At 44.4% G+C, this 24,977-nt stretch overlaps 2 protein-coding genes across 3 annotated transcripts in view; both read left to right on the top strand.

The window, feature by feature from the left end:
• LOC308664648 (uncharacterized protein) overlaps positions 1–24,977 on the top strand; it is a 40,503-nt gene that overhangs the window by 11,326 nt on the left and 4,200 nt on the right. Inside the window, exons 1-3 of one of the 2 annotated variants that reach the window (XM_081322083.1) lie at positions 23,120–23,289; positions 23,586–23,681; positions 24,529–24,611. In XM_081322083.1, coding sequence (XP_081178209.1) covers positions 23,606–23,681; positions 24,529–24,611 — 159 coding nt within the window. In that variant the 5' untranslated portion in view covers positions 23,120–23,289; positions 23,586–23,605. Of the gene's footprint in view, positions 1–23,119; positions 23,290–23,585; positions 23,682–24,528; positions 24,612–24,977 lie in introns of those variants that run through there. The other variant, XM_081322082.1, reaches the window with a different exon arrangement.
• LOC308661379 (uncharacterized protein) lies at positions 3,253–23,232 on the top strand (the record flags this gene model as incomplete). The annotated part of the gene is made up of 6 exons (XM_081316300.1): positions 3,253–3,489; positions 4,206–4,391; positions 7,199–7,325; positions 13,309–13,637; positions 19,465–19,591; positions 23,117–23,232. Exons 1-6 carry the CDS (start codon positions 3,334–3,336, stop codon positions 23,230–23,232), a joined length of 1,041 nt encoding a protein of 346 aa, XP_081172426.1. The 5' UTR covers positions 3,253–3,333.

Raw genomic sequence — 24,977 nt, 5'->3', positions numbered from 1 at the left:
TTTAGCTTATGAGTAGATTTTAGTGGGATATTGTTATTGGTACTTTGTTTGTAGTTATGTTAAAGGGGAGTTAAAGCACGTTATGAATTTGGTTAATTGTATATTATGCATAATTTTTATTTAGAATATGATTATTGTAACTATAATCCTGTATTTAGCTCTGGGAAGTGGGGGGGGGAAGTGGGTGGGTTTGGGGTGGGAGGGATTTGGGGATATATTGTAATTTTTGTTTTTGTAAAACTCTTTAATAAAAAAAAGAATATGATTTTGAGCCATTTCATTGTCCATTGCATTCACCTAGATTGCGTCAGAATTTCCTGTAATTCATTTACAGATAGGTAAAAAATAATCTGGATCAAATTTATCACTCCAAGCAGGCTTTTATGGAACGCTTGGATGATGGAAATAGGGATTGCTCCTTCTGGCTTCTTCCATCTGCTTTGGAAGGAATGTCTATATTACCTCCTGGGAAACCTTTAACTTTTTCCTGTATTTTTCTTTCCAAGGTTAGGTAAAGGATCTCCCATGGAAGGCAAGGTTAAACACTTGTCTACTTGGGGCTCTCCCCCCACTCCACCTGCACTGATGGGGGTCTGGACAGAAGAGCTTCCTAAGAGGATAAATTGATTTGAGGGAGGGGTTGAGCTGAGGGAGTCCGTTTTTCCCTCCTCCACCCATGTTAGCACATCATTTTTCCACGGATGTGATTGATCTGAAAAATCTTGTTCAACCCACCCTGGTTTGCTAAAAGCTGAAGAACAAAAGTCTTATTTCTCTTCATTGTGGAGGTCAAGAAAATAGTTTCAGTTCTCTAACAATTCTTCCATATTTTTTCCCCTTCTACACAGATCCATTCAGCTCCTTCATAGTATGGTTGTGCCAAAACTCAGGCACCCCAAGTTTGATGAGTTTGGCATGGAGCTGGTAAGAATTTGATTCCTGAATTTGAGATGCTTTTATCTTTGCAATGCAATACAACAAGCATAAATTAAGGCAGTAAATTTATTCTGCCAATTTTCTTCCATACACGTTGTAAATACTGTGTAGAGGACATGCACTTAATCCATTGCAAATTTTTCCTTGGAATTCAGGACTTGTCTGTTAAAAGAGAAATTATGTTTTCTTTTTTTAGTGTCTCACACCTTTTGAGGAAGTGGCTATATATTTTTCTGAGGAAGAGTGGGCTCTGTTAGATCCCCACCAAAAACATATGCATGATGAACGTGGCCTTGCTGGGTAAGGGTTCCTGCTCCATGTGCAGATGCCTAGAGTCAGTTTTTTAGGTAGATATGGCTCGTTGTATCTCCTGGTTGTCCAAGTAGCAGAAGCTGGTCTGGTCTTCTGCTCTGTGGAAGGCAAGAACTCAAGAATTTCCTGCCTTGATGTATCTTGTTTCTCATCCAATGGTTGAAATGATTTTCCTTAGAAAAGGTTTCTAGTCTCACTGATAGACTAAGGCTTTAACTTTAGCTGATAATGACTCTACTGTGGCCTCTGAGTACATTGCTTACGTTGATATGTGGCATCAAAGTTTGCTAATTGCTATATTCTGTATAGTGTCTGTATTTTACTTAGAGCATTCCTGATTCTTAAGTTTTTTGTAAAGAAGTTCTGTTCCCAGATGAATTTGTCTCATGAGTTTTTCTAAATAGGAACTATAACTCTTCCGTACCCTAAAGCAAGTGGAAATTCATGCCATAAGAAAGCTTCTGATATGAAGTAGTTTCTGTGCTGTAAGACAGATGACAATGATGATGTTATCGATTGTCATGTCCATCTCTTGTCAATTCTATGGGCCAGGTCTCTCCACATTTTCTGATCTTGTATTACTTTTCTTATGTCTATGGATTCTATGTCTATGGATGATTCTCAATCATCCAGGTCATGGTTGTTCCAAAGGTGCTTTTCCAAAAGGCAACTGGACTTTGTTTTCCTTGAAAACATTTTGTTTCTCAGCCAAGAAGCTTCTTTGGAACACTAGAGTTTTTCTATGCTCTGGCCACTATTAGCTTTGATAGTGTCCAGCCACCATGTTCTTCTGTGACCTATAAGACCACGGCACCGATTATTGCAGCTAAATTCTTGCTGTTTCTCTTCCAGCAGAGAATACACAAAAGCTGCTTCTCTTACTATGTGAATAGAAATCAAAACATTTTTATGTTTACTTTTGAACTTAAAAAAATATTTCTTTAAAGAGGTGTTCTGCTGCAATTGGGACTCTTGGTGGCTTACCTACAATATAATACATTTAAAAGATTCTTGTGAAGATAGATTTTCTAAACTAGCAATTGTCTACTTGGTCTAGTGGTTAAGCCACTAGGCTAGACAGCAAGAGACCCTGAGTTCACGTCCTGCCTTGACCATGAAAGCCAGCTTAGTCCAGTCTCTCTCTCTCTCTCTCTCTCTCTCAGTGCAGCCTACCTCACAAGGTTGTTGTTATGGGGTAAAATAGGAAGAAGTGTGTTGGAGATGTTTGCCTTGTTCACCTTGAGTTCGCCTTGAATTGTTTGTAATAAAGGCAGGATTTAATAAAAAAAACCTGTCTTGCAAGATACTTAGCCCTGTACAATATACTAACACCCGTTCAATCATGCAGTACTTACATTACGATATACTGTAACGTCGTTAATATTTGATAGGGTAGTATACTACTACATAGGCATTTTCGTATTCTGTGTGTCAATCAATCTTTTGCTTTGGGCCATGCAGTCTCTTTTCCCAGGAGGCCATTAGGTGAGTGTGTTTTGTTTGTGTCAAGTCAGTCTTTTGGTTTGGGCTAATGCAGGCTCTCTTCTCCCAGGAGGAAATTATGAGCGTGGAGGTGTTTTGTTGTGTGGTGTGTGTCTCAATCTTTTGCTTTGGGACGATGCAGCTTCTCTTCTCCCAGGAAGAAATTATGTGCGACAGTGTTTGTCTCCGTCCGTCCTTCCTTCCTCCCTCCCTTGCTTTTCCTCACGGCAAGGAGGGAGATTCACGCCCAGCATAGAAGTGGCTGAGGCGACCCAGAGACTCCGTTTCCCGCCAAAACCTGTCAGCCGCTTCTCGCCCATCATTGGCTCGCCAGGCTCACGTAATCTGGAAGGTTCTTCCGCCCCCCTTCGCTTCCCTCCCAGCCACGCCCTGCCTGGGCCAAACGGAAGCGAAACGGGGTTGCTCTCGATGGGCTCCCGAAAGGACGGAGCCGGCCTCCCCTCCGGGTGACTTTCTGCAGGCCGCCATTCGCACAAGGGCGCGGGGAGGAGGCCTGCGATCTCGCCGTAGCTTCTGCCGGATGCCATTCGGCAAGAGGGCGAGCTCCACCGCAGGTGCCACCCCGAGCAGAGGTCGGCCTAGATGACCTCTGAGATGCCCCCTCCGCCATGGCCGCGAGCGATTCCCCAAGTCCGGGCGCTGCCGTCTGGTTCCAGCAGAGGGCGCTCTTTTCGCTCCCGGCCGATTGGGAGCTACTGCGCATGTTCGAGTCTGTCTGCCCGGGGGTTGGTACCGCCTGTGAGTTGCTGCCTGGGAATCGTGGGGAGGGTGGCGGGCAAGAGGGGGTCCCGCGACCCAGATCTTCGCCAGGGGAGGGGAAACATCTGGATTGTGAATCCTCAAGCTGGGTGGGAGCCGGAGAGCCACCCCATAACTGCTCCTGGTTGTACATGCAGGAGATCCAACAATGGGGGAGGGAAGAAAAAGCCTGAAGGGACCACCTGCTCATGTCTCCTTCAGGTTCAGATTCAGATTCCAAAACTGGAAGGATTTTCGGAGAGCCAGTGGAGACCAGTTGCCCGGCAGTGCCAGTAGCTGAAAGATTCCTTGCTGAGCCTAGCAGAGGAGAAGAAGCCCTAACAGAATAGAATGACGGAGTTGGAAGGGACCTCGGAGGTCTTCTAGTCCGACTCCCTGCTCAGGAAGGGCCCCAGGTCCGAGAAGCTCCTCGTGGGAAATAGGAAGGGATCTTCATGTGCTTGAATTCTTAAATATCTCCATGACAGTTTTGGAGTTTGGGAGATTAATAATGGAAGTAGTTAATTTAGAGCACCTCATTAGTGAAATTGTTCTAGCGTTCTTCCAGAGAGAATCTCGCTTGAAGCAATTCTCCCATTCGCCTCATCCATCCCCACTGATGGATACGAGGGTTTGGCCACATTGTGAACAAAAAATAAAATCCAGATCCTGGATTTTCTTAACTCCTTAACTCCTTTTCTTTGCTTATATTTCAGGGGTGGGGACGAGAGGAGGGAGGAAGTCTAAAGGAACCACTCACATCTCCTTCAGATTCAGATTCCAAGACTGGAAGGATCTTTAGAGACCAAGGACAGCCAGCGGACACCAGTTGCCCGGTGGTCCCAGTAGCTGAAAGGTTTCTGCTGAACCTGGCAGAGGAGAAGAAGCAGGAAGTACCCCAGGTCAGAAATGCTCTTCATGGGAAATACAAAGGAACCTTTGTGTGCTTGAATTCTTAAATTCTTAAAAATCTTGAATTCTTAAAATATTCTCCCAGAGTTTTGAAAATTAATAATGCGAGCAGATATTTAGAGAACCTCATTAGCAAAATTGTACCTTTGTTCTCTCAGAGGATATTTCATTTGGAACAATTCTCCCATGGACCTCTTCCAATCCCAATGATAGGGTCTTGTCACATTGTGGGCAGAAAATAAAAATCCAAATCCTGGATTTTCTTAACTCCTTTTCTTTGCTTATATTATCTTGATTGGGTGAATTGGACAGATCTCTTTAATGATCCATGAGAATGAAAGTTAACATCAGGTTGCCTCGCTAGGTAAGGGAAGATCCTTCCACCAGATTGGAGGTTTTTCAGAAAGCTTCTAGTTACCCTTCATTCTCTGTCTTTTCATGTGTAATTGTAGAACGTAATAGAAGGTGACCCAGCAAGAAAGATATAATTCCCTCCTCAAGCTAAAAGAATTAAATCCCATGAAGAAAGTTCCTCCCTTTGGTCCACCTTCCAATGAGTCCTCCTTTATAGAAGACCTATGGGGATTGCCTTGGGTTGCATTCTGGATGCACCATCGGGAGAGTCTTCTCTTTGTTCTCATTGATGGGAGGAAAGCAACCTCTTTGTCCTTTCTTGCTAAATAATTTTGAGTAAATTCTGACACAGATCCTTGTTGGATCATCACCAGCAGGCATTTCCTGCAGTGCCAGAATTTCATGAATTGCTGTTTTACATAGACTACGCTGGATTCAAGCTGCAGGAGGTGGGGGAAGTATCTACAATGGTTAAGTGAACTCTTTGGTTGCCAAGAGTATGCTTCCTTGATTTGTTACTGTCCAAAAGGTAGGAGAGCACTCTGACGGAGGTTTGTTCTTTGGCGTGAGGTGGGTTTGTGCTCTTTTCTGAAGCAGAGTGTAGTACTGTCGGATGGAGGTTTCCTCTGCAGAACAGGAAGATATCTTAAGTTGTGCATTCAAATTAGAAAAGATGAAGTTGACCTCTTTACTGTTTCCTCCTTCCCAGTGAACAAAATGGAGTCACTGTTGTTCATCAAATCATCTCCTTGTACTGGTGGAGTTGAGCGAGTCCCTGGTTCCCCAACTCGGGTAAGAAAGGAAAAGATGAGCTGGTAATGGGAGACCTCCAATTTCCTATTGGGGCTCAAAGTATGATCCTGCTGTTCCTGAGTGAAGCGTAAGGAAATTAGAATTCAGTGATCAGTCACACTAGCCTGCCTCTTGACATTACTTCTTGCAAATGTGAAGTGTTGGTGCCCTTGGTAGATGGTGTGACTTAAGGCCCACTCTGCCCCTTGATTAAGGCAGGCTAGTGGCATTGAAGGTCATCAGTCAGTTAAGGTGATAACTTTTATTGTCATTTTTTACTGTGAGCACACTGGCATACAGTATAAAGGAAATTCTGTTGCTGGCTCTCAAAAGGAAGTATATACACATACACACACATAACAAATGCTACATACATATGTATAGGTGTGTGTATGTATGTGTATGTGTGTATATATATTTATATACACACACACATACATACATACATACATACATACACACATACACATTTGTAAAAAAGACATACTTATCTCCGGGACAGAGAATTTTATTATGCACTAAGCTTTCGTTAGCCACTGCTAACATTGTCAGTGTGTAAGCTAACATTGAAGAGACGTTGTTTTTAAAGCCCTTTAAGTGTCGGTAATTTGGCCATCGAGTGTGTAATAGGTCTGTCAGTTCGCTGCCCGCGTGTGAGCAACCACGAGGTGGTAATAGCATACTGCACCATAGTACTAGGAGGAGTAACCATGTGGTAACACCGAATAGCCTGGCATTACATGACAAGCATATACAGCCTACAAAGCAGGCGAGAAGCAGAGCAACGAGAGCTAGGCAGATATTGGCTAACACAACTGAATTGAGGTTGACACATCCAGTCACATGCGGGCAGCAAACTGACGGACCTATTACACGCTTGATGGCCAAATTATATGCACACATGCATATATATTAACCACATATATAACAGAAAGAGGAAACTTGAGAGTTCACAAGGTTGATACTATATGGAATACTATACTATATGGAACAAAACTAACTGAATCTAGATGTTCTGCTTGAGATACCATGAAGCCTCCTCCCAGAAGGCAATAAGATAAAGCAGGTCATGAAGAGGATGTGTCGCATCCCAAACAATCCTACGGATCCTGCTCAAGCAACGCTTATGTGCTATGTACTGTGTAGAAGGGAGTAAACCACCAATAATCTTTTCTGCCATCCTCACCACTCTCTGCACTGCCTTCCTGTCCAAAGCAGTAATGATTCCAAACTGGACAGTAACATAAGGACAGGGGAAGGAAGATGTACTTTTCTCATGCAACACAGAAAATGCAGGTGCTCCTGTGCCCGCTTCACCAATGTCTCCCTGCTGAGCGACCAAGTTAGCCTACTTGTTAGCTACCCACCCAGAAACCTGATGCTGCTAACCACCTCCACAGGTCAACCATTAATACATAGGTGTGTGGCTGTGGCTGCCTTTTTTTGAAATTGACAATGATCTCTTTAAATGTGCCCTAATTGGCTGTCAGCCGCATGCTGTAAATTCTGCCCATTTCATCATATAATGTTTTGAAGCCAGCTAAAGAAATATCCAACCAAGAATTATAACTGTGTGCCTTTACCATTTGCAGATTAAAGGAGATCTTGCAAATTCTTCCTGATCTGTTCACAGGGATTCTTCCTTGTTCAGGGTCCTGTGTCCTTTGAGGAGGTGGCCGTTCATTTCACCAGTGAAGAGTGGTCGCTGCTTGATCCCAACCAGAAAGCTTTGCATCGAGAAGTCATGTTCGAAATGTCTAGGATTGTAGCCTTTTTAGGTAAATATTCCTTTGAATAAAAATCAAGTCAGCACAAAGACAGTTTATTTGCAGCGTAGAGATCTGTGCAGATCTTTTTAAAATATTTTATCTCTAAGATTCTTTCCCTCTTAATGTTAATTCCAGTCTATCTGCATGGCGTTCTAAGTACCACCATTTCAGTTAGATGAAAGAAATTAGTTTTGTAATCTGTCATTCTGGCAAGGGTTGACATGGTATCTTCTTTGGGACCTATATCAATATTGCAGAGTTACTGGGAAGATAATTAAAGGGAATGTTTTTGCTTATATCACTTGCCTTATTCAAAACCATATCGTTTACTCTTGCACTGATATTGCAGTGTTATGTACCGTATATACTTGAGTATAAGCCGAATTTTTCAGCCCACTTTTTGGGCTGAAAAATTCCACTTCGGCTTATACTCCAGTCAACAAAAAAACTTACCGAGGACTTGTGCGCGGCCGAGGCTTTGGTGCTTCCGGGATCGCGCGCACCTCTCCCAAGCCACCGCCGTCCGAGACCTGCAGAAGTTTGGGGAGGTTTGGGGAGGTGCGCGCGCACCTCCCCAAACCTCCCCAAACGTCGACAGGTCTCCGTTCCTCCGCGCCATGCCTGCCTGCTTCTTTCCGCAGCGGAAAGAAGCAGGCAGGCAGGGCGCGGAGGAACGGAGACCTGCCGACGTTTGGGGAGGTTTGGGCGCCTCCCCAAACCTCCCCAAACGTCGGCAGGTCTCCGTTCCTCCTGCCGACGTTTGGGGAGGTTTGGGCGCCTTCCCAAACCTCCCCAAACGTCGGCAAGTCTCCGTTCCTCCTGCCGACGTTTGGGGAGGTTTGGGCGCCTCCCCAAACCTCCCCAAACGTCGGCAGGTCTCCGTTCCTCCTGCCGACGTTTGGGGAGGTTTGGGCACCTCCCCAAACCTCCCCAGGTCTCCGTTCCTCCGCGCAGACCTGCCGACGTTTGGGGAGGTTTGGGCGCCTCCCCAAACGTCGGCAGGTCTCCGTTCCTCCTGCCGACGTTTGGGGAGGTTTGGGCACCTCCCCAAACCTCCCCAGGTCTCCGTTCCTCCGCGCAGACCTGCCGACGTTTGGGGAGGTTTGGGCGCCTCCCCAAACCTCCCCAAACGTCGGCAGGTCTCCGTTCCTCCTGCCGACGTTTGGGGAGGTTTGGGCGCCTCCCCAAACCTCCCCAGGTCTCTGTTACTCCGCGCAGACCTGCCGACGTTTGGGGATGTTTGGGCGCCTCCCCAAACCTCCCCAAACGTCGGCAGGTCTCCGTTCCTCCTGCCGACGTTTGGGGAGGTTTGGGCGCCTCCCCAAACCTCCCCAGGTCTCCGTTCCTCCGCGCAGACCTGCCGACGTTTGGGGAGGTTTGGGCGCCTCCCCAAACCTCCCCAAACGTCGCGCAGACCTGCCGACGTTTGGGGAGGCGCCCAAACCTCCCCAAACGTCGGCAGGTCTGCGCGGAGGAACGGAGACCTGGGGAGGTTTGGGGAGGTGCCCAAACCTCCCCAAACGTCGGCAGGAGGAACGGAGACCTGCCAACGTTTGGGGAGGTTTGGGGAGGCGCCCAAACCTCCCCAAACGTCGGCAGGTCTGCGCGGAGGAACGGAGACCTGGGGAGGTTTGGGGAGGCGCCCAAACCTCCCCAAACGTCGGCAGGAGGAACTGAGACCTGGGGAGGTTTGGGGAGGCGCCCAAACCTCCCCAAACGTCGGCAGGTCTGCGCGGAGGAACGGAGACCTGGGGAGGTTTGGGGAGGTGCCCAAACCTCCCCAAACGTCGGCAGGAGGAACGGAGACCTGCCGACGTTTGGGGAGGTTTGGGGAGGCGCCCAAACCTCCCCAAACGTCGGCAGGTCTGCGCGGAGGAACGGAGACCTGGGGAGGTTTGGGGAGGCGCCCAAACCTCCCCAAACGTCGGCAGGAGGAACGGAGACCTGCCGACGTTTGGGGAGGTTTGGGGAGGCGCCCAAACCTCCCCAAACGTCGGCAGGTCTGCGCGGAGGAACGGAGACCTGCCGACGTTTGGGGAGGTTTGGGGAGGTGCGCGCGCACCTCCCCAAACCTCCCCAAACTTCGGCAGGTCTCCGGACGGTGGCGGCTTGGGAGAGGTGCGCGCGATCCTGGAAGCACCGAAGCCTCGGCCGCGCGCAAGTCCTCGGTAAGCTCCGGGCGGTCACTTGCTTCGCGTCTCCTGAGGGAAGGGGGGGCGACTGGAGCGGGCGTGTTTCCTCGCCTGCTGGGCGCCGCGATTTGCCCGGGGAACGCGCGGGCCCCGAATGGCAGCGTGGAGCGAGGAAGCGGACAGCCAGGGCTTCCCCGAGAGCCGCGGCCACACAGGGTATTCCTGTGTATTCAGGCTTGCAAAATGGCGGATCGAGCCTCTGCTGGCGGCAGAGGCTTGCAGAGCGCGGATCCAGCCTCCGCCGGCGGCGGAGGCTTGCAGAGCGTGGATCCAGCCTCCGCCGGCGGCGGAGGCTTGCAGAACGGCGGATCGGCTTATACTGGAGTCAACAACTTTTCCCAGTTTTGGGGGGTGAAATTGGGGGTCTCGGCTTATACTCGAGTCGGCTTATACTCAAGTATATACGGTATGTTGTTGCAACTTAGGCGCATCTGATATATATATATATAAAATATATGTGCCACTTCATGATGTCAAGATCGGTTTTTGCTTTAAACTTTTAACTGCCAAGAGTGATAAAAGATGAGCAGCCAGGCTGTGTTTTAAGTTAATAACTAATATTCATGCTGTCATTTCCCCCATTGCTTTCTCTGCAAATGCCCAGTAATAGATGGTCTGCATCCATCCAAGAAAGGGACTGAGTTACTTGGCAATAAAATCACAGCTTTTTGGAGGAACATTTAAACTAAATAATGGGGATAGTGAGTTAATTGATACAGAACATCACTGTCCCCGGCAATCTAAGAAAATAGGGGAAGCCAGGCACCACACAAGTTATGCAGCAAGTAAACACAGGGTCAGTCATAAAGGACTCAAATGTCTATACACCAATGCACAGAGTACGAACAGTAAGCAGGGTGAACTAGAAATTCAGGTAAATGAGGGCAGATATGATATTGTTGCCATTACGGAAACATGGTGGGACAAAACCTACAAATGGAACACACAGCTAGAGGGATTTAAACTATTTAAAAGAAACAGACTAAACAAAAGAGGAGGAGTTGCTCTATATATAAGAAATTATCTCTACAGAAATAGAGCACAACAATGACGAAAACTGTAAACTTGAAAGCATTTGGGTCAATATAAAAGGGGGGGAAAATGACATTGCCATAGGTGTATACTATAGGCCGCCCAACCAAGCAGAGGAAATAGATGAACTTTTTGCTAGTCAGCTAACTAAGGTATGTAAGAAGCACATCACAATAGTAATGGGGGACTTTAATTACCCTGATATCAACTGGGAGACAAACTCTGCACCAAGTGGAAGATCAAACAGATTCCTGTCAAACCTAGCAGACAACTTTCTCTCCCAAAAAGTAGAGAAGGGAACTAGGGGATTAGCCATATTGGATTTAATTCTCACAAACAGAGATGAAATGATAGAAGGTGTCGAAGCCACAGGAACCTTGGGGGGAAGTGATCATGCAATATTGGAATTCAACATTCTGGAGGCACAAGCAATAGAACACAGCCAAACTAGAGTCTTGGACTTTAAAAGAGCTAATTTCAATAAACTTAGAGAGACCATGGGAAGAATTCCATGGATGAGAATCCTAAAGGGGAAAACAACTCAAGAAGCTTGGGAAATTTTGAAAAGTGAGATAATAAAGGCCCAGTCTAGTACAATACCAACAAAGAAGAAAAATAACAGCTCTCAAAAGAAACCAGCATGGCTGCATAAAGAACTCTCTGATAAATTGAAAGATAAAAAGGACAAGTATAAGAATTGGAAAGAGGGGCACATAACTAAGTCAGAATATCAGCAAATAGCCCGTGCCTGCAAAGATGAAGTGAGGAAAGCTAAGGCTCAAAATGAACTAAGGCTTGCGACCAAAGTCAAAAATAACAAAAAATGCTTCTTTCAACATATAAAAAACAAGAAAAAGGTTAAGGAAATGATTGGTCCATTAGTGGGTGAAAGTGGCAAGAAAGTGACAAGCAATAGGGAGAAAGCAGAAATATTTAATTCGTTTTTTGCATCTTTCTTTACACAAAAGGAAAAAACAGTCCAACCTACCCAAACCAGTGCCATAAAAAACAGAATAGAAACGTAAGTTAAGATAGGCAAGAAAATGGTAAGTGAGCACCTGTCCAGCCTAGACGAGTTCAAATCACCAGGACCAGATGGATTACACCCCAAGTTCTCAAGGAACTGGCAGACGTGATCTCAGAACCACTGAACTATATTTTTCAAAGATCCTGGAGCACTGGGGAACTACCAGAGGACTGGAAGAGAGCTGATGATCTTCAAAAAAGGGAAAAAAATAGATCCAGGAAACTACAGACCTATCAGCCTGACCTCAATACCTGGAAAGATTCTGGAAAAGATAAACAACAAATCAGCGAACACCTTGATGCAAACAAAGTCATCACTAAAAGTCAACATGGGTTTGTCAAAAACAGATCATGCCAGACAAATCTTATTACATTCTTTGACCAAGTGACAAAATTAGTGGACCAGAGGAATGCTGTAGATATAATTTACTTGGACTTCAGTAAGGCATTTGATAAAGTAGATCACAACCTACTACTTGATAAGATAGAAAAATGTGGGTTAGATAGCATTACCATCAGATGGATTCATAGCTGGCTGACAGGCCGTACTCAGCGTGTGGTCCTCAATGGAACCGCATCTACATGGAAGGAAGTGTGTAGTGGGGTGCCCCAGGGCTCTGTTCTGGGCCCAGTGCTCTTCAATATCTTCATTAATGATTTGGATGAGGGGATAGATGGGGAACTCATCAAATTTGCAGACGACACCAAGCTGGCAGGAATAGCCAATACTCCAGAAGATAGGCTTAAGATACAGAAGAATCTGGACAGACTCGAACACTGGGCACTATCTAACAAAATGAAATTCAATGGTGAAAAAAGTAAGGTTCTACATTTAGGCAGGAAAAATCAAATGCATAGGTATAGTATAGGTGGTACCTTGCTCAATAGTAGTAACTGTGAGAGGGATCTCGGAGTCTTAGTAGACAATCACTTAAATATGAGCCAGCAGTGTGCTGCAGCTGCCAAAAAAGCCAACACAGTGCTAGGCTGCATTAACAGAGGGATAGAATCAAGATCAAGTGAAGTACTAATACCACTTTACAATGCTTTGGTAAGGCCACACCTGGAATATTGCATCCAGTTTTGGTCACCACGATGTAAAAAAGATGTCGAGACTCTAGAAAGGGTACAGAGAAGAGCAACAAAGATGATTAGGGGGCTGGAGGCTAAAACATATAGGGAACGGTTGCTGGAATTGGGTATGTGTAGTTTAATGAAGAGAAGGGTGAGGGGTGACATGATAGTAGTGTTCCAATATCTCAGGGGCTACCACAAAGAAGAGGGAGTCAAGCTATTCTCCAAAGCACCTGAAAGCAGGACAAGAAGCAACGGATGGAAACTAGTCAAGGAGAGAAGCAACCTAGAACTAAGTAGAAACTTCCTGACAGTTAGAACAATTAACCAGTGGAACAACCTGCCTCCAGAGGTGGTGAATGCTCCAACACTGGAGGTTTTTAAGAAGAGACTGGACAGCCATTTGCCTGAGCAGGGGGTTGGACTAGATGACCTCCAAGGTCCCTTCCAACTTTATATTATTATTATTATTATTATTATTATTATTATTATTATTATTATTATTATTATTATTACCTCCAAGGTCCCTTCCAACATTATTATTATTATTATTATTATTATTATTATTATTATTATTACTATTATTATTACTATTATTATTATTATAAATGTAGATTTATACATTGTACATTGTAGATTTTTCTAATTTCTTTTTCTTCCCCCTCAAGCATTTCATATACAGAAGAATGAAAATTACCAAGAACCAAGAGTAGTTCCATTGCAAAGAATCAAAACTGAAATTCCAGAAGAAACATCTGCAAATACGTGGGGGAGGAGGAAACATGAAAAAAAACCATCTTACAATTGGAGAGAAAAATCCATTCAGGAATGTGCAGAAATGGATCATTTCCTCAGCCAGCGTGATGCCAAAGAAAACAGTACAGCAAATTGTCGAGGAAGTAGAAAAAGATTCGAAACAAAACGTAGCTTTAGTAACCATTGCAAAATTGAAAAGAGCTTCAGCAGTAATAATCTTACTCCCCATAAAATGACCCCAGTAAGGGAGAAGCCCTACAAAGGTGTGGACATTGTAAAGAGCATTGGGTGGAGAGGCAATCTATGTTCCCATAAAAGGATCCATACAGGGAGAAAGCCCTATAGGTGCATGGTCTGTGGAAGAAGATTCAGTGTAAAGAGTTCTCTTACTGCTCATAAAAGGATCCACACAGGACAAAAATCCTATAAATACGTGGAATGTAGAAAGAGGTTCAGGAACAGAGAGTGGCTGAAGTCCCATAAAATGTTCGGTCTCCAGGAAAAACGCTATAAATGTGTAGACTGTGAGAAAAACTTCAGTGGAAAGAGTTCCCTTACTTCTCATAAAAGGATCCATACTGGAGAAAAACCCTTTAAATGCCTGGAGTGCGGAAAGAGCTTCAGGCAAAGTGGTGACCTAGCTTCCCATAAAAGAATACATACGGGAGAGAAACCGTATAAATGCCTGGAGTGTGGAAAGAGCTTTAGTATGAATTGTTCCCTTTCTTCTCATAAAAGGATCCATACTGGAGAAAAACCCTTTAAATGCCTGGAGTGCGGAAAGAGCTTCAGGCAAAGTGGTGACCTGGCTTCCCATAAAAGGATCCACACAGGGGAAAAACCCTATACGTGCCTGGAGTGTGGAAAGAGCTTTAGGATCAGCAGTTATCTGAACTCTCATAAAAAGATTCACACGGGAGAGAAACTCTATAAATGCACAGAGTGTGGGAAGAGTTTCAGTAAAAAAAGTTATCTTACTTCTCATAAAAGAATCCATACAAATGAGAAACTGTTTAAATGCACAGACTGTGGGAAGGGCTTCAGCCATAGCTGTGGCCTTGTTTCCCATAAGCGGGTTCACACAGGAGAGAAACCCTTTAAATGCCTGGAGTGCGGAAAGAGCTTCAGGCAAAGTAGTGACCTGGCTTCCCATAAAAGAATACATACGGGAGAGAAACCGTATAAATGCCTGGAGTGTGGAAAGAGGTTCAGGAACAGCAGCTATCTGAACTCTCATAAAAGGATTCACACAGGAGAGAAACCCTACAAATGCCTGGAGTGTGGAAAGAGCTTTAATATGAATTGTTCTCTTACTTCTCATAAAAGGATCCATACAGGAGAGAAACCCTTTAAATGCATAGAATGTGGGAAGAGCTTCTGTCAAAGCAGTGCGCTTGCCTCCCATAAGAGGATCCACACAGGGGAAAAACCCTATACATGCCTGGAGTGTGGAAAGAGCTTTAGGAACAGTAGTTATCTGAACTCTCATAAAAGGATTCACACGGGAGAGAAACTCTATGAATGCACAGAGTGTGGGAAGAGTTTCAGTATAAAAAGTTATCTTACTTCTCATAAAAGGATCCATACAAATGAGAAACCGTTTAAATGCATAGACTGTGGGAAGGGCTTCAGCCAAAGCTATGGCCTTGTTTCCCATAAGCGGGTTCACAGAGGAGAGAAACCCTTTAAATGTCTGGAGTGCGGAAAGAGCTTCAGGCAAAGTAGTGACCTGGCTTCCCATAAAAGAATACATACGGGAGAGAAACCGTATAAATGCCTGGAGTGTGGAAAGAGGTTCAGGAACAGCAGTTATCTGAACTCTCATAAAAGGATTCACACAGGAGAGAAACCCTACAAATGCCTGGAGTGTGGAAAGAGCTTTAGTATGAATTGTTCTCTTACTTCTCATAAAAGGATCCATACAGGAGAATAAAGGCAAAGTAACATCTTCAGCAGAGTGTAGGGAACACTTAACATCCCCTAAACTCCTCTGAAGATGTTACCGGGCCTGGTAACAAAATATTTGGAAACCAACCCACAAGCTCAGAGAACAAACTTACACCTGAGGTACAGATATTCACCATTGCATGCTTAAATGTGTTGAACACAGTGGAGTTCCCAAGAGCCTCGATGGGGGCTGAAAGCAATTTTTAATAGGGGGAGGATGCTGTGGGAGGAATAGGGACCCTACGGAAGAACACTGTGACCCTGAAGGGGCTCAAATTGCAAGGGGCCGAGAAGGAGCTGCTTTTGGAGGCCCAATTGAGAATAACGGACAGAGAGAAGATAACTTTGGGAGTTGTCTCTGCTCCATTATGGTGTTTCCTTCAAGGTGAGTCTCTTATCCCTTAGAGGAGCATCATTTTTTCCCTGGCCAGGAAAATAGGTTTCTCGTGTTACTTACATCGGCCTACATCCCAGGATAAGAAGTAAGGGATGGAAAATTACCAAGGAGGGTAATTAAGAAGAAATTTCCTGACAGAACAAATTAGAAGACCTCCAGGGTCCTTTCCAACTCTGTTATTCTATTCTTGTTCCTGTTCCATTCCATTCTATTCACAATCAGTGGAACAGCTTGCTTCCAGAAGTTGTAAGTGTGCTCCAACACGAGGTTTTCAAGACAACCATTTGTCTGGGATGGTATAGCTTGAGCAAGGGGGTTAGACTAGAAGACCTCCAAGGTCCCTTCCAACTGTTATTCTCCCTTTTCCTGCCATCTCACCTCTGGAGGATAAAGCTTCCAGATGAGGCCGGGGGGAAGAGGAATGGATCTAGGGAGTGACTACATGATGTGATTACATATAAAGAAATTCTTAGGATGGAAAGGAATGTATGGCAATTGAAGCCATATAATATTTTAAAAGAAGGGAAAATAGTACAAACTTGGTTCCAGTATGGGCAGTTACAAGCTAGATGGAAGGAAGATCAGAAAGTTGGTATTTTGATAACTGATGAAAATTTGGTAAAACAAATTAGAGATCAAGGCCAAGCATATATAAGGATATATAATGCATTGATAGAAATAGATTCAGAAACGGAACTTGTTAAAGATTGTATGATAAAATGGGCCCAGAATTTTCAGGAGGTCATAACAATGGATACTTGGGAAAGATATGGGTTAGAAATGTAAAATTTACACAGGCTCAAAATTTAAGAGAGAATTTTTATAAAATGTTTTATAGATGGCATTTAGATCCTAAAAAATTAGCAAGTATGTATCCGAACTGTCAGCCTAAATGTTGGAGGTGTGGTTGTGATGATGCAACGTATTATCATATATGGTGGACTTGTGAAAAAGTCAAAGCTTTTTGGATTAAAATTTGGTGGAACATGCAGAAGATATTTAAGAAAAAGATATGGTTTTCTCCACAGTTATTTCTGTTGGGTATTATTACAGATTGTACTGTTATAGATACTAAATTGATATTGAATTTAATTACGGCAGCAAGACTTTTAGTAGCGCAATATTGGAAGAAGTTGGAACTGCCTACTATAGAAGAGTGGACTTTGAAAGTTTCAAACCTGGTGGAAATGGCAAAGATTTCAGCATATTTGAAAGAACAATCGCAACAGAGATATATTGTGGAATGGAGAAGATGGATCGAGTATATTCAGAATAAATACGGGACTAAAAAGTTTCATTTAGCATATGAATAAGTATTAGTTTTATATGATGTATTATTAGGTATTCATTATTAATTAGTTGACTCAGCCTTCCATCCTTCCGAGGTAGGTAAAATGAGGACCCAGATTGTTGGGGGCAATAAGCTGACTTTGTAATAATGCCACTTGGGGGGGGCGAAAGCCCTAATAAGCAGGCATATACATAGAATGAAGGCTACTGCTAAGCTTGTAAGCCGCCCTGAGTCTTCGGAGAAGGGCGGGATATAAATGGAATTTAAATAAATAAATAAAATAAATTGTAAGCCGCCCTGACTCTTCGGAGAAGGGCGGCATATAAATGGGATTAAAAGAAAATAAAAATAAAATTTAGTTATGTTTAAGGGGAGTTAAAGTGTGATAGAATTTAATGTGTTTTTCTTTAGTTAGCATATTCTAGCTTACGTTTGTAAAGGTTAATACCCAGTATTCAGCTCTGGGAAGTCGGGGGGGGGGGGGAGGGAGGGAGATATGTTTTTAAAATGTATTCTAAAACTTTTCAATAAAAAAAACCTTTGACATCTCCTTTCTCTTTTCCTCTTATATTAATTCTTTGCTTGTTTGTGCGGACTGGTTGCTGGCATGCCACAGACTGGTACTGGTTCACGGACTGGGGGCTGGGGACCCCTGCCCTAATCATCCTTTTTGCTCTTCTCTATGCTCTTTCTAGAGTCTCCGCCTTTTTTTATATTGTGATGACCAAAACTGGATGTAATATTCCAAGTGTGGTCTTTATATGTAAATTGTTGCATTCATTATGTCAACATCTATCAAAACCTGCCTGATCAAGCTGCTTTATCTAGGCAGAAGCTACATTTGAAGTGAATCTGGGATCGGGCTCCATGCTTTGTGGAGTTGATGAATGCAAGCGAAGCAGGGGAAAATATATGTACGTGGATTATAGATCTAACTGTGTTTAAATTACTGACCTTTAAACATGCTATTGATTCTTTTTTATATATGCACAGGTTTCATTTACAAGTGAATTTTTTTCTAAATATTTATATGTACATTTCTGTTTAGTCTTGTATTTGTTTGGTGCAAACTTGTATTAATCGAACTGAAAGGAGAAATAGAGCCAGTCATTTTATGATCGCAGCTGTTGCCTCTTTACTTTAAAAATGGTTTTATTGATCTAGCTGCAGTATACCATATGAGCAATGTCTTTTTTTTAAGGAGGGACTTAAATAGCTTGATTTAAATTGTTCAGTTATTAATTTCTCCACATAAAGTAACCAGAACCACATTTTCTATTTGTTAAGGTTTTAAAATGTCACTTTAATGCCACTATTTTATTTTGTGATATCAAGGTGATCAGAAAGGTCAATCTAATATGAAGTTTTAAGGGACCATGCAATTGCAAATTAGGAACAACTCCTTTTATTAGCATGATTGTGCATTTGTGCTTTTTAATCTTAGTATAGCTTTTAAAAAAATGTCTCCATGTATTCTAATTATTAACTATATTTCTTGCTTTGCAAGGTTAATATAATAAATTATTGGGAACAACTGTTGTGCAGTTTCCTAGTTTATATGCATTGAAGAAGAAAATTAAATGAAGAAACGAGATGAATATGCAGATTTCCATGGAGGGGTAGAAGACTGGAATAAAATGTTTGAAAGAGGTAGAATGTGAAATGAGTTCAGATCTGATTCAGTTTCACACTGCACAGACAACGATGCATATAAATCCACAGAATATGAGAAAAGCATTTGCAAAGCAGGTTCCACCTATAAAGGCAGCAACAAAGAGGTGAAACCAGAGCTTATAAAATGTAGGAAAATCATTTCCTTATAAATGTATGGAACTTGAGCACAACTTCCTAATTATGTAATTTTACATCTATAGAGATAATCCATGAAACATTGATAGTACTTTGGCCAATTTTATCTTCTTCCTTTACACCAGAGGACTCAAAAGGGAACCAGAAAACTTAAGCTTTTTGCCTCTTTGTACAACTTGGAAGATACTTTTTTCCTTTAAGTATTTGCACTTCAAGGAGTGATGAGATCCAGGCAGTCTACATTTATCTTCCCATTCTGTGGAATTAAATAATATGTTAATTGAATGAGACTACTCAATATATCTTATCCTCCAGCCAGCAATTTGACCCTTTGCCTTTGAAAATGAAGACTTACCATTATTATTTTGAAGGATCTTTGGGGGTGAGTGGAGGCTGAGGCTTTGAAGGGGATCAGAGGCCAGGATCTGGGGATCCTCCCAGTCATTCTGCCTCAGCCATGGGGTGACCCCAAGGGGTCAACTGGGAGGTTTCCCATCAGAGAAGCTGCTGAATTGAGGGGGGCTGCCCCCCAACTGTGGTCCTTCTCCTGTTGGGTTGGGGCTTTTATCCGACCTGCCTAAATCAGGAACACTTAAGTGCGTTTGGACGTGACAGACCCCCTAGCTTCGAGGGGGCTGGGAAGGGGCTCCTGAGGGGGACACTGTGGAGGTGGAAGAGGGGCCTCCAAAGGAGAAGAGGGGCCCAGAGGGAGGCCTGATTCGGAGTCAGAACGAGAAAAAGGTGGAGTCGGGTCAGTCCCTGAGGAGCCCCAAAGACGCCCGATGGCGGCGCTTCCCTCAGAGCCGTCTCTCTCTCTCTCCCTCCCCCTCAAGCAAAGAGGCTCCTCCCACCCTTCTCGGGACTGCTTTTCCCGCTTCTCCGCCTGAGGGAATCGCGCTGGGAGGGGATTGGCCAGAAGGGAGAGAGAAGGGGAGGGGTCTCCTTCAAGCTCCCGCCTCCCTTGCCCTGCAGCCTTTTCTCCCTTCTGTTGAGTCATCTGTCTCTGGGCGGAATCTCTCGTGATTTCTCCCGGCGGGGCGTTTGTCTGTCTGTCTGTCTCTTTCTCTCTTACCTACATTGTGTGCAGCCGCAACTGGAGAGGACCATTCCGGGTTAAACTGGGGTGTCCCGAATAGGACACAACGAAGCAGTGTCTAGGGGAGGCAGTGATTACTGAGACGTGGAAATCCCAATCTTCTCTAGTTGATGGCGTCCAAAATTGTAACGCTCTCCTCCAGCCACAGCCCACTTGTTTTTTCACAAGACCCCCCCTGTGACACGTATCTCCAGCCTTCCAGCTGCATGGTGGACTTTTGCTTTGCAGAGGACTCTCTGTACGCCTCCCCTCCTTCAAACGTCTGCTTCACGGTTAGCCCGTTTCTCTGAGCTACCTGTGAGAGTGGGAAGTTGGAAGCTGGATAAGAATCAAATGAGGAGGATGTTATTAAAGTCTATTTCTGCCTTTTAGAGTACTGGCCCTCCTTTCCACTTCCCCTTTTTTCTCACGATCCTTAATTACATAATTATTACGAATCATATAAATACTGGAGCTGCATGATCCACGACTGGGTGTGCATTCCCATTTCATGGGGAAATATTGATGAACAAGAATATGATTTTGAGCCATTTCACTGTCCATTGCACTCAGCTTGCAAGGCTGCCTCTCATGGGATTTCTTTATGGATAAGTAAAAAATAATCTAGATCAAATTTGTTGGTCCAGGCAGTCTTTTATGAGACGTTTGGTGGATCGAAACAGGGATTGGTCCTCCTTGCTTCTTCATCTGGTCTGGAAGATGAAGGAGGAGAAAACTAAAAGAATGCGGTCCTGGCAAATTTGCTCACTATTTTATGAGGATGTGATCTACAAAAGGGGGAAACATCAGCAGGTGTCAAGCTCAAAATAGGAGAAGCAGCACAAGGTGTCACGTTCTGCCAGATTTGGGGAAAAGCCTCAACACCACCCCACTCTGATCTAGAAAATCAGTCCCCCATTGCCCCAGAAAGGCTCGTTAGCATGTTAAAATACGACGTGTGTACACATTATAGGATGGAAAACTGGGAGGATAAGGAAATTGTGTTAGATGCCTGTGCATTAACAAACAACTGAATTACAATACTTTGCTAGTATCCTGTGAAAAACTACAAAAAGTCATGTACGACTCTGTTGGGGGTTCCTCCTTTTGTGCATACCAGACCATCTTATTTGTCTCTTGAGAAATCTATATGCGGGTCAAGAAGCAACAGTGAGAACTGGACACGGAACCAGTGATTGGTTCAAAATTGGGAAAGGAGTCCGGCAAGGCTGTATACTGTCGCCTTGCCTATTTAACTTATATGCAGAGCACATCATGAAAAAGGCAGGGCTAGATGAATCAAAAGTTGGAATTAAGATTGCCGGAAGAAACATCAACAACCTAAGATATGCAGATGATACCACTCTAATGCCAGAAAGTGAAGAAGAACTAAAGAGCCTCTTGTTGCGGGTGAAGAAGGAGAGTGCAAAACCTGGGTTGAAACTAAACATTAAGAAAACCAAGATCATGGCATCTGGCCCTCTCAATTCCTGGCAAATAGATGGGGAAGAAATGGAGGTACTGACAGATTTTATTTTCCTGGGCTCCAAGATCACTGCAGATGGGGACTGTAGCCAAGAAATTAAAAGACGCTTGCTCCTTGGGAGGAAAACCATGGCAAATCTAGACAGCACACTAAAAAGCAGAGACATCACCCTGTCAACAAAAGTGCATATAGTCAAGGCTATGGTCTTCCCAGTTGCAATGTATGGCAGTGAAAGCTGGACCATAAGAAAGGCTGAGCGCCAAAGAATTGAAGCCTTTGAACTATGGTGCTGGAGAAGACTCCTGCGAGTTCCTTGGACTGCAAGGCGATCAAACCGGTCAGTCCTAGAGGAGATCAACCCTGACTGCTCTTTAGAAGGCCAGATCCTGAAGCTAAAACTCAAATCCTTTGGCCACCTAATGAGAAGGAAGGACTCACTGGAGAAGAGCCTAATGCTGGGAAAGATTGAGGGCAAGAGAAGAAGGGGACGACAGAGAATGAGGTGGCTGGATAGAGTCACTGAAGCAGTAGGCGTGAGCCTAGATGGACTCCAGAAGATGGTAGAGGACAGGAAGGCCTGGAGGAACATTGTCCATAGGGTCGCGATGGGTCGGACACAACTTTGCAACTAACAACAACAAAGATTTGCTCAAAGAATTTCTCACGTCCAGTGGACTTAACTGGGCATTGCCTCTGGGAATGGATCACTGTACAATCACCTGTATATTTGACAAAGGAATGTCTATTTTACTTTCTGTGGAAACTTAATTTTCCCCTATATGTTTTCCCTTAAGCTCTGTATGAGTCTCGCTCTCTCCCTCACTCTCACTGTCTGTTTGTGTGTCTGTGTGTGTGAGATGCTGTCAATTGGCTCCCAAAGGACGTAACCAAAATCACCTCCTGGACCTTTCTGCAGGTCAGAATCAGAATAGAGCTGGAAGGGACCTTGGAAGTCTTCTAGTCCAGCCCCTGGTCAAACAGGAGTCCCTATATCATTTCAGACAAGTGACTAAGTCTCTTCTTAAAAATCTCCATTGTGCCCGCAATTTCTGAAGGCAAGCTGTTCCACTGGTTAATTGTCCGCACTGTTAGGAAGTTTCTCCTTAATTCCAGGTTGGTGCTCTCTTTGGTCAGTTTCCATCCATTGTTTCTTGGGATGTGCTTTGGAGAATAATTTGACTACCCTCTTTTGGGGGGCAGCCCCTCAAATACTGGAATACTGCTATCATCAGGTCGTCATTTGCACAAGGATGGGGAGGGCTGTTATCTCCCCATGGCTTTTATCGGATGCTAAATGGCAGAGCGTGATTTCCACGGCAGACCCGGCTCCGACCACAGGTAGGGGTGGATAGCCTCCACGGCCGTGATTTCACCGCAGCTCCCAGCAGGAGGCGCTCTCTTGGCAGCCGGCTGATTGTGTGCCACTGCGCATGCTCGCTTCCGTCTGCGTGGACTGAAAAGTGCCGGTTGTGAGTTGCTCCCCGGAAATCTGGGGGAGGGTGGGCGGACAAGAGGGGCTCCCGCGACTCAGATCCTTCCCAGGGGAGAGGAAACAGACTCCGAATTGCTAAGCTTGGAGGGAGCGGGGAATCCACCCCATAACTGCTCCGGGCTGTGTATGCAGGAGATGCAATAACGGGGGAGGAGGAGAAAGTTGAGGGGGGGAGGGAGGGGACAGGAAGCCTAAAGGGACTACCTGCTCACGTCTCCTTCAGGTGCAGCTTCCAAGACTGGAAGGATCTTTGGAGAACCAGCGGAGACCAGTTGCCCGACGGTGCCAGCGGCTGAAAGCTTCCTGGCGAGCGTGGGAGAGGAGAAGAAACAGAAATAGAACGAAAGGGACCTTGGAAGTCTTCTAGTCCGACCCCCTGCTCCAGAAGTGTCCCAGGTCAGAGATGCTTCTTTGGGGAAATGTGAAGGGATCCTTCTGTGCTTGAATTCTTAAATACCTTCCTGAGAGAGTTTTGGGTGGTTGATAATGCAAGTAGATAATTTAGAGAACCTCATTAAATCAATTGTCTTTGCATTCTTCCAAAGAGTATCTCATTTGGAGCAATTCTCTCATGGGCCTCCATTCATCCCTATTGATGGACAAAAGGTTTTGGCCACCTTGTGGAAAGAATATAAAATCCAGATCCTCTCATGCCCCATTCTCTTCAGCCCTCTCCTTTGCTTCTATTTCAGGTTCTGAGGTCCTTCCAGGAATGGGGACTAATTGGGTGGATCGCACAAGTCAAGGGATCCTCAAGGATAAAAATGAATGTCAGGGCACTTCACTAGGTAAGGGAAAACCGTTCCATTGGATTGAAGATTTTCTAGAAAGATTCTTCTTGTTGTTGTTAGCTGCGAAGTCGTGTCCGACCCATTGCGACCCTATGGACAATGTTCTTCCAGGCCTTCCTGTCCTCAGAAAGATTCTAGTTATCCTTAATTCTCTGTATCCTCTCCTGTCTTCGTCATTGGATTTAGTAGAAGGTGATCCAATAAGAAAGCTATAACTCCTTTTTCAAGCTAGAAGACTTAAGGCGCACAAAGGAATTCCCTATGGTTTGCCTTTTGCAGAAGATTGACTCTTCTAGCATTGTCACCTTGAGTTGCATTACGGCTCCTCCATCACAAGAGATTTCTCTTTGTTCTCAATGATGCAGAAGACAGCAACCTGTTTTTTGGCTTTCCTTAAGAGGTAATTTCGACTCAATACCTGCACAGATCCCTGCTGGACCATTTCCAACATTACCCATCTTGCAGGCATGTTCCTGGGCTGCTAGAATTTCATGAATTGCCCTTCTACATGGAACACGATGGTTTCAAGCTGCAGGGAATTGGGGGAGAAGTTGCAGGGATTGAGCGAATGCTTTGGTTGCCAAGAATATACTTACACGAGTTGTTACAAAAAGGAGAACAATCCAATTGAGGTTTGTTCTTCAGTGTGTGGTGGGGCTTGGTCTTCTCCTTTTGTTCTTGGCTCCTGTGATGGAGCCTATGAAAGGCCACTGAAGGGAGAGTGTAGAAGAGGAAAATGGAGGTTTCCTGGGCAGGACAAGAAGAAATATTAAGTTGTACCTTCAAGCTAGAAAAGATGAAGTTGAACCCTTTCCTCTTTCCATCTTGTCTCTTTCCTTTCCAGTGGACGAAATCGAGTCACCACTGTTCACTGAATCATCTCCTTCTATTGGTGGAGCTGAAAGAACCGCTGGATTCCCAACTCAGGTAGGAAGGAAAAGATCAGGACCCAGATTGTTGGGGACAATAAGCTGACTTTGTAATAATGCTGCTGGGGGGGGCGAAAGCCCTAATAAGCAGGCATATACATAGAATGAAGGCTATTGCTAAGCACATTGGTTTGTGCTTAAATTGTAAGCCGCCCTGAGTCTTCGGAGAAGGGCAGGATATAAATGGGATTAAAATAAAATAAATAAAATAAAATAATATAGGGGAGCAGTAGAGAACCTCTAGTTTCCTTTGGGGACTCAACATACGATACTGGTATTCCTGAGCAAAACACAACAAGAAAATTATAAATCTAAATTCATAATCAGTCAAACCAAGCCCACCTCTCAACATTTAAGTTTTAAA

The sequence above is a fragment of the Vipera berus genome (genome assembly GCF_964194415.1).
Source record: "Vipera berus genome assembly, chromosome: 2".
NCBI classification, from domain to species: domain Eukaryota; kingdom Metazoa; phylum Chordata; class Lepidosauria; order Squamata; family Viperidae; genus Vipera; species Vipera berus.
The sequence above is the reverse complement of the archived record's forward strand: the minus strand, read 5'-3'. Positions and strand labels throughout refer to the sequence as shown.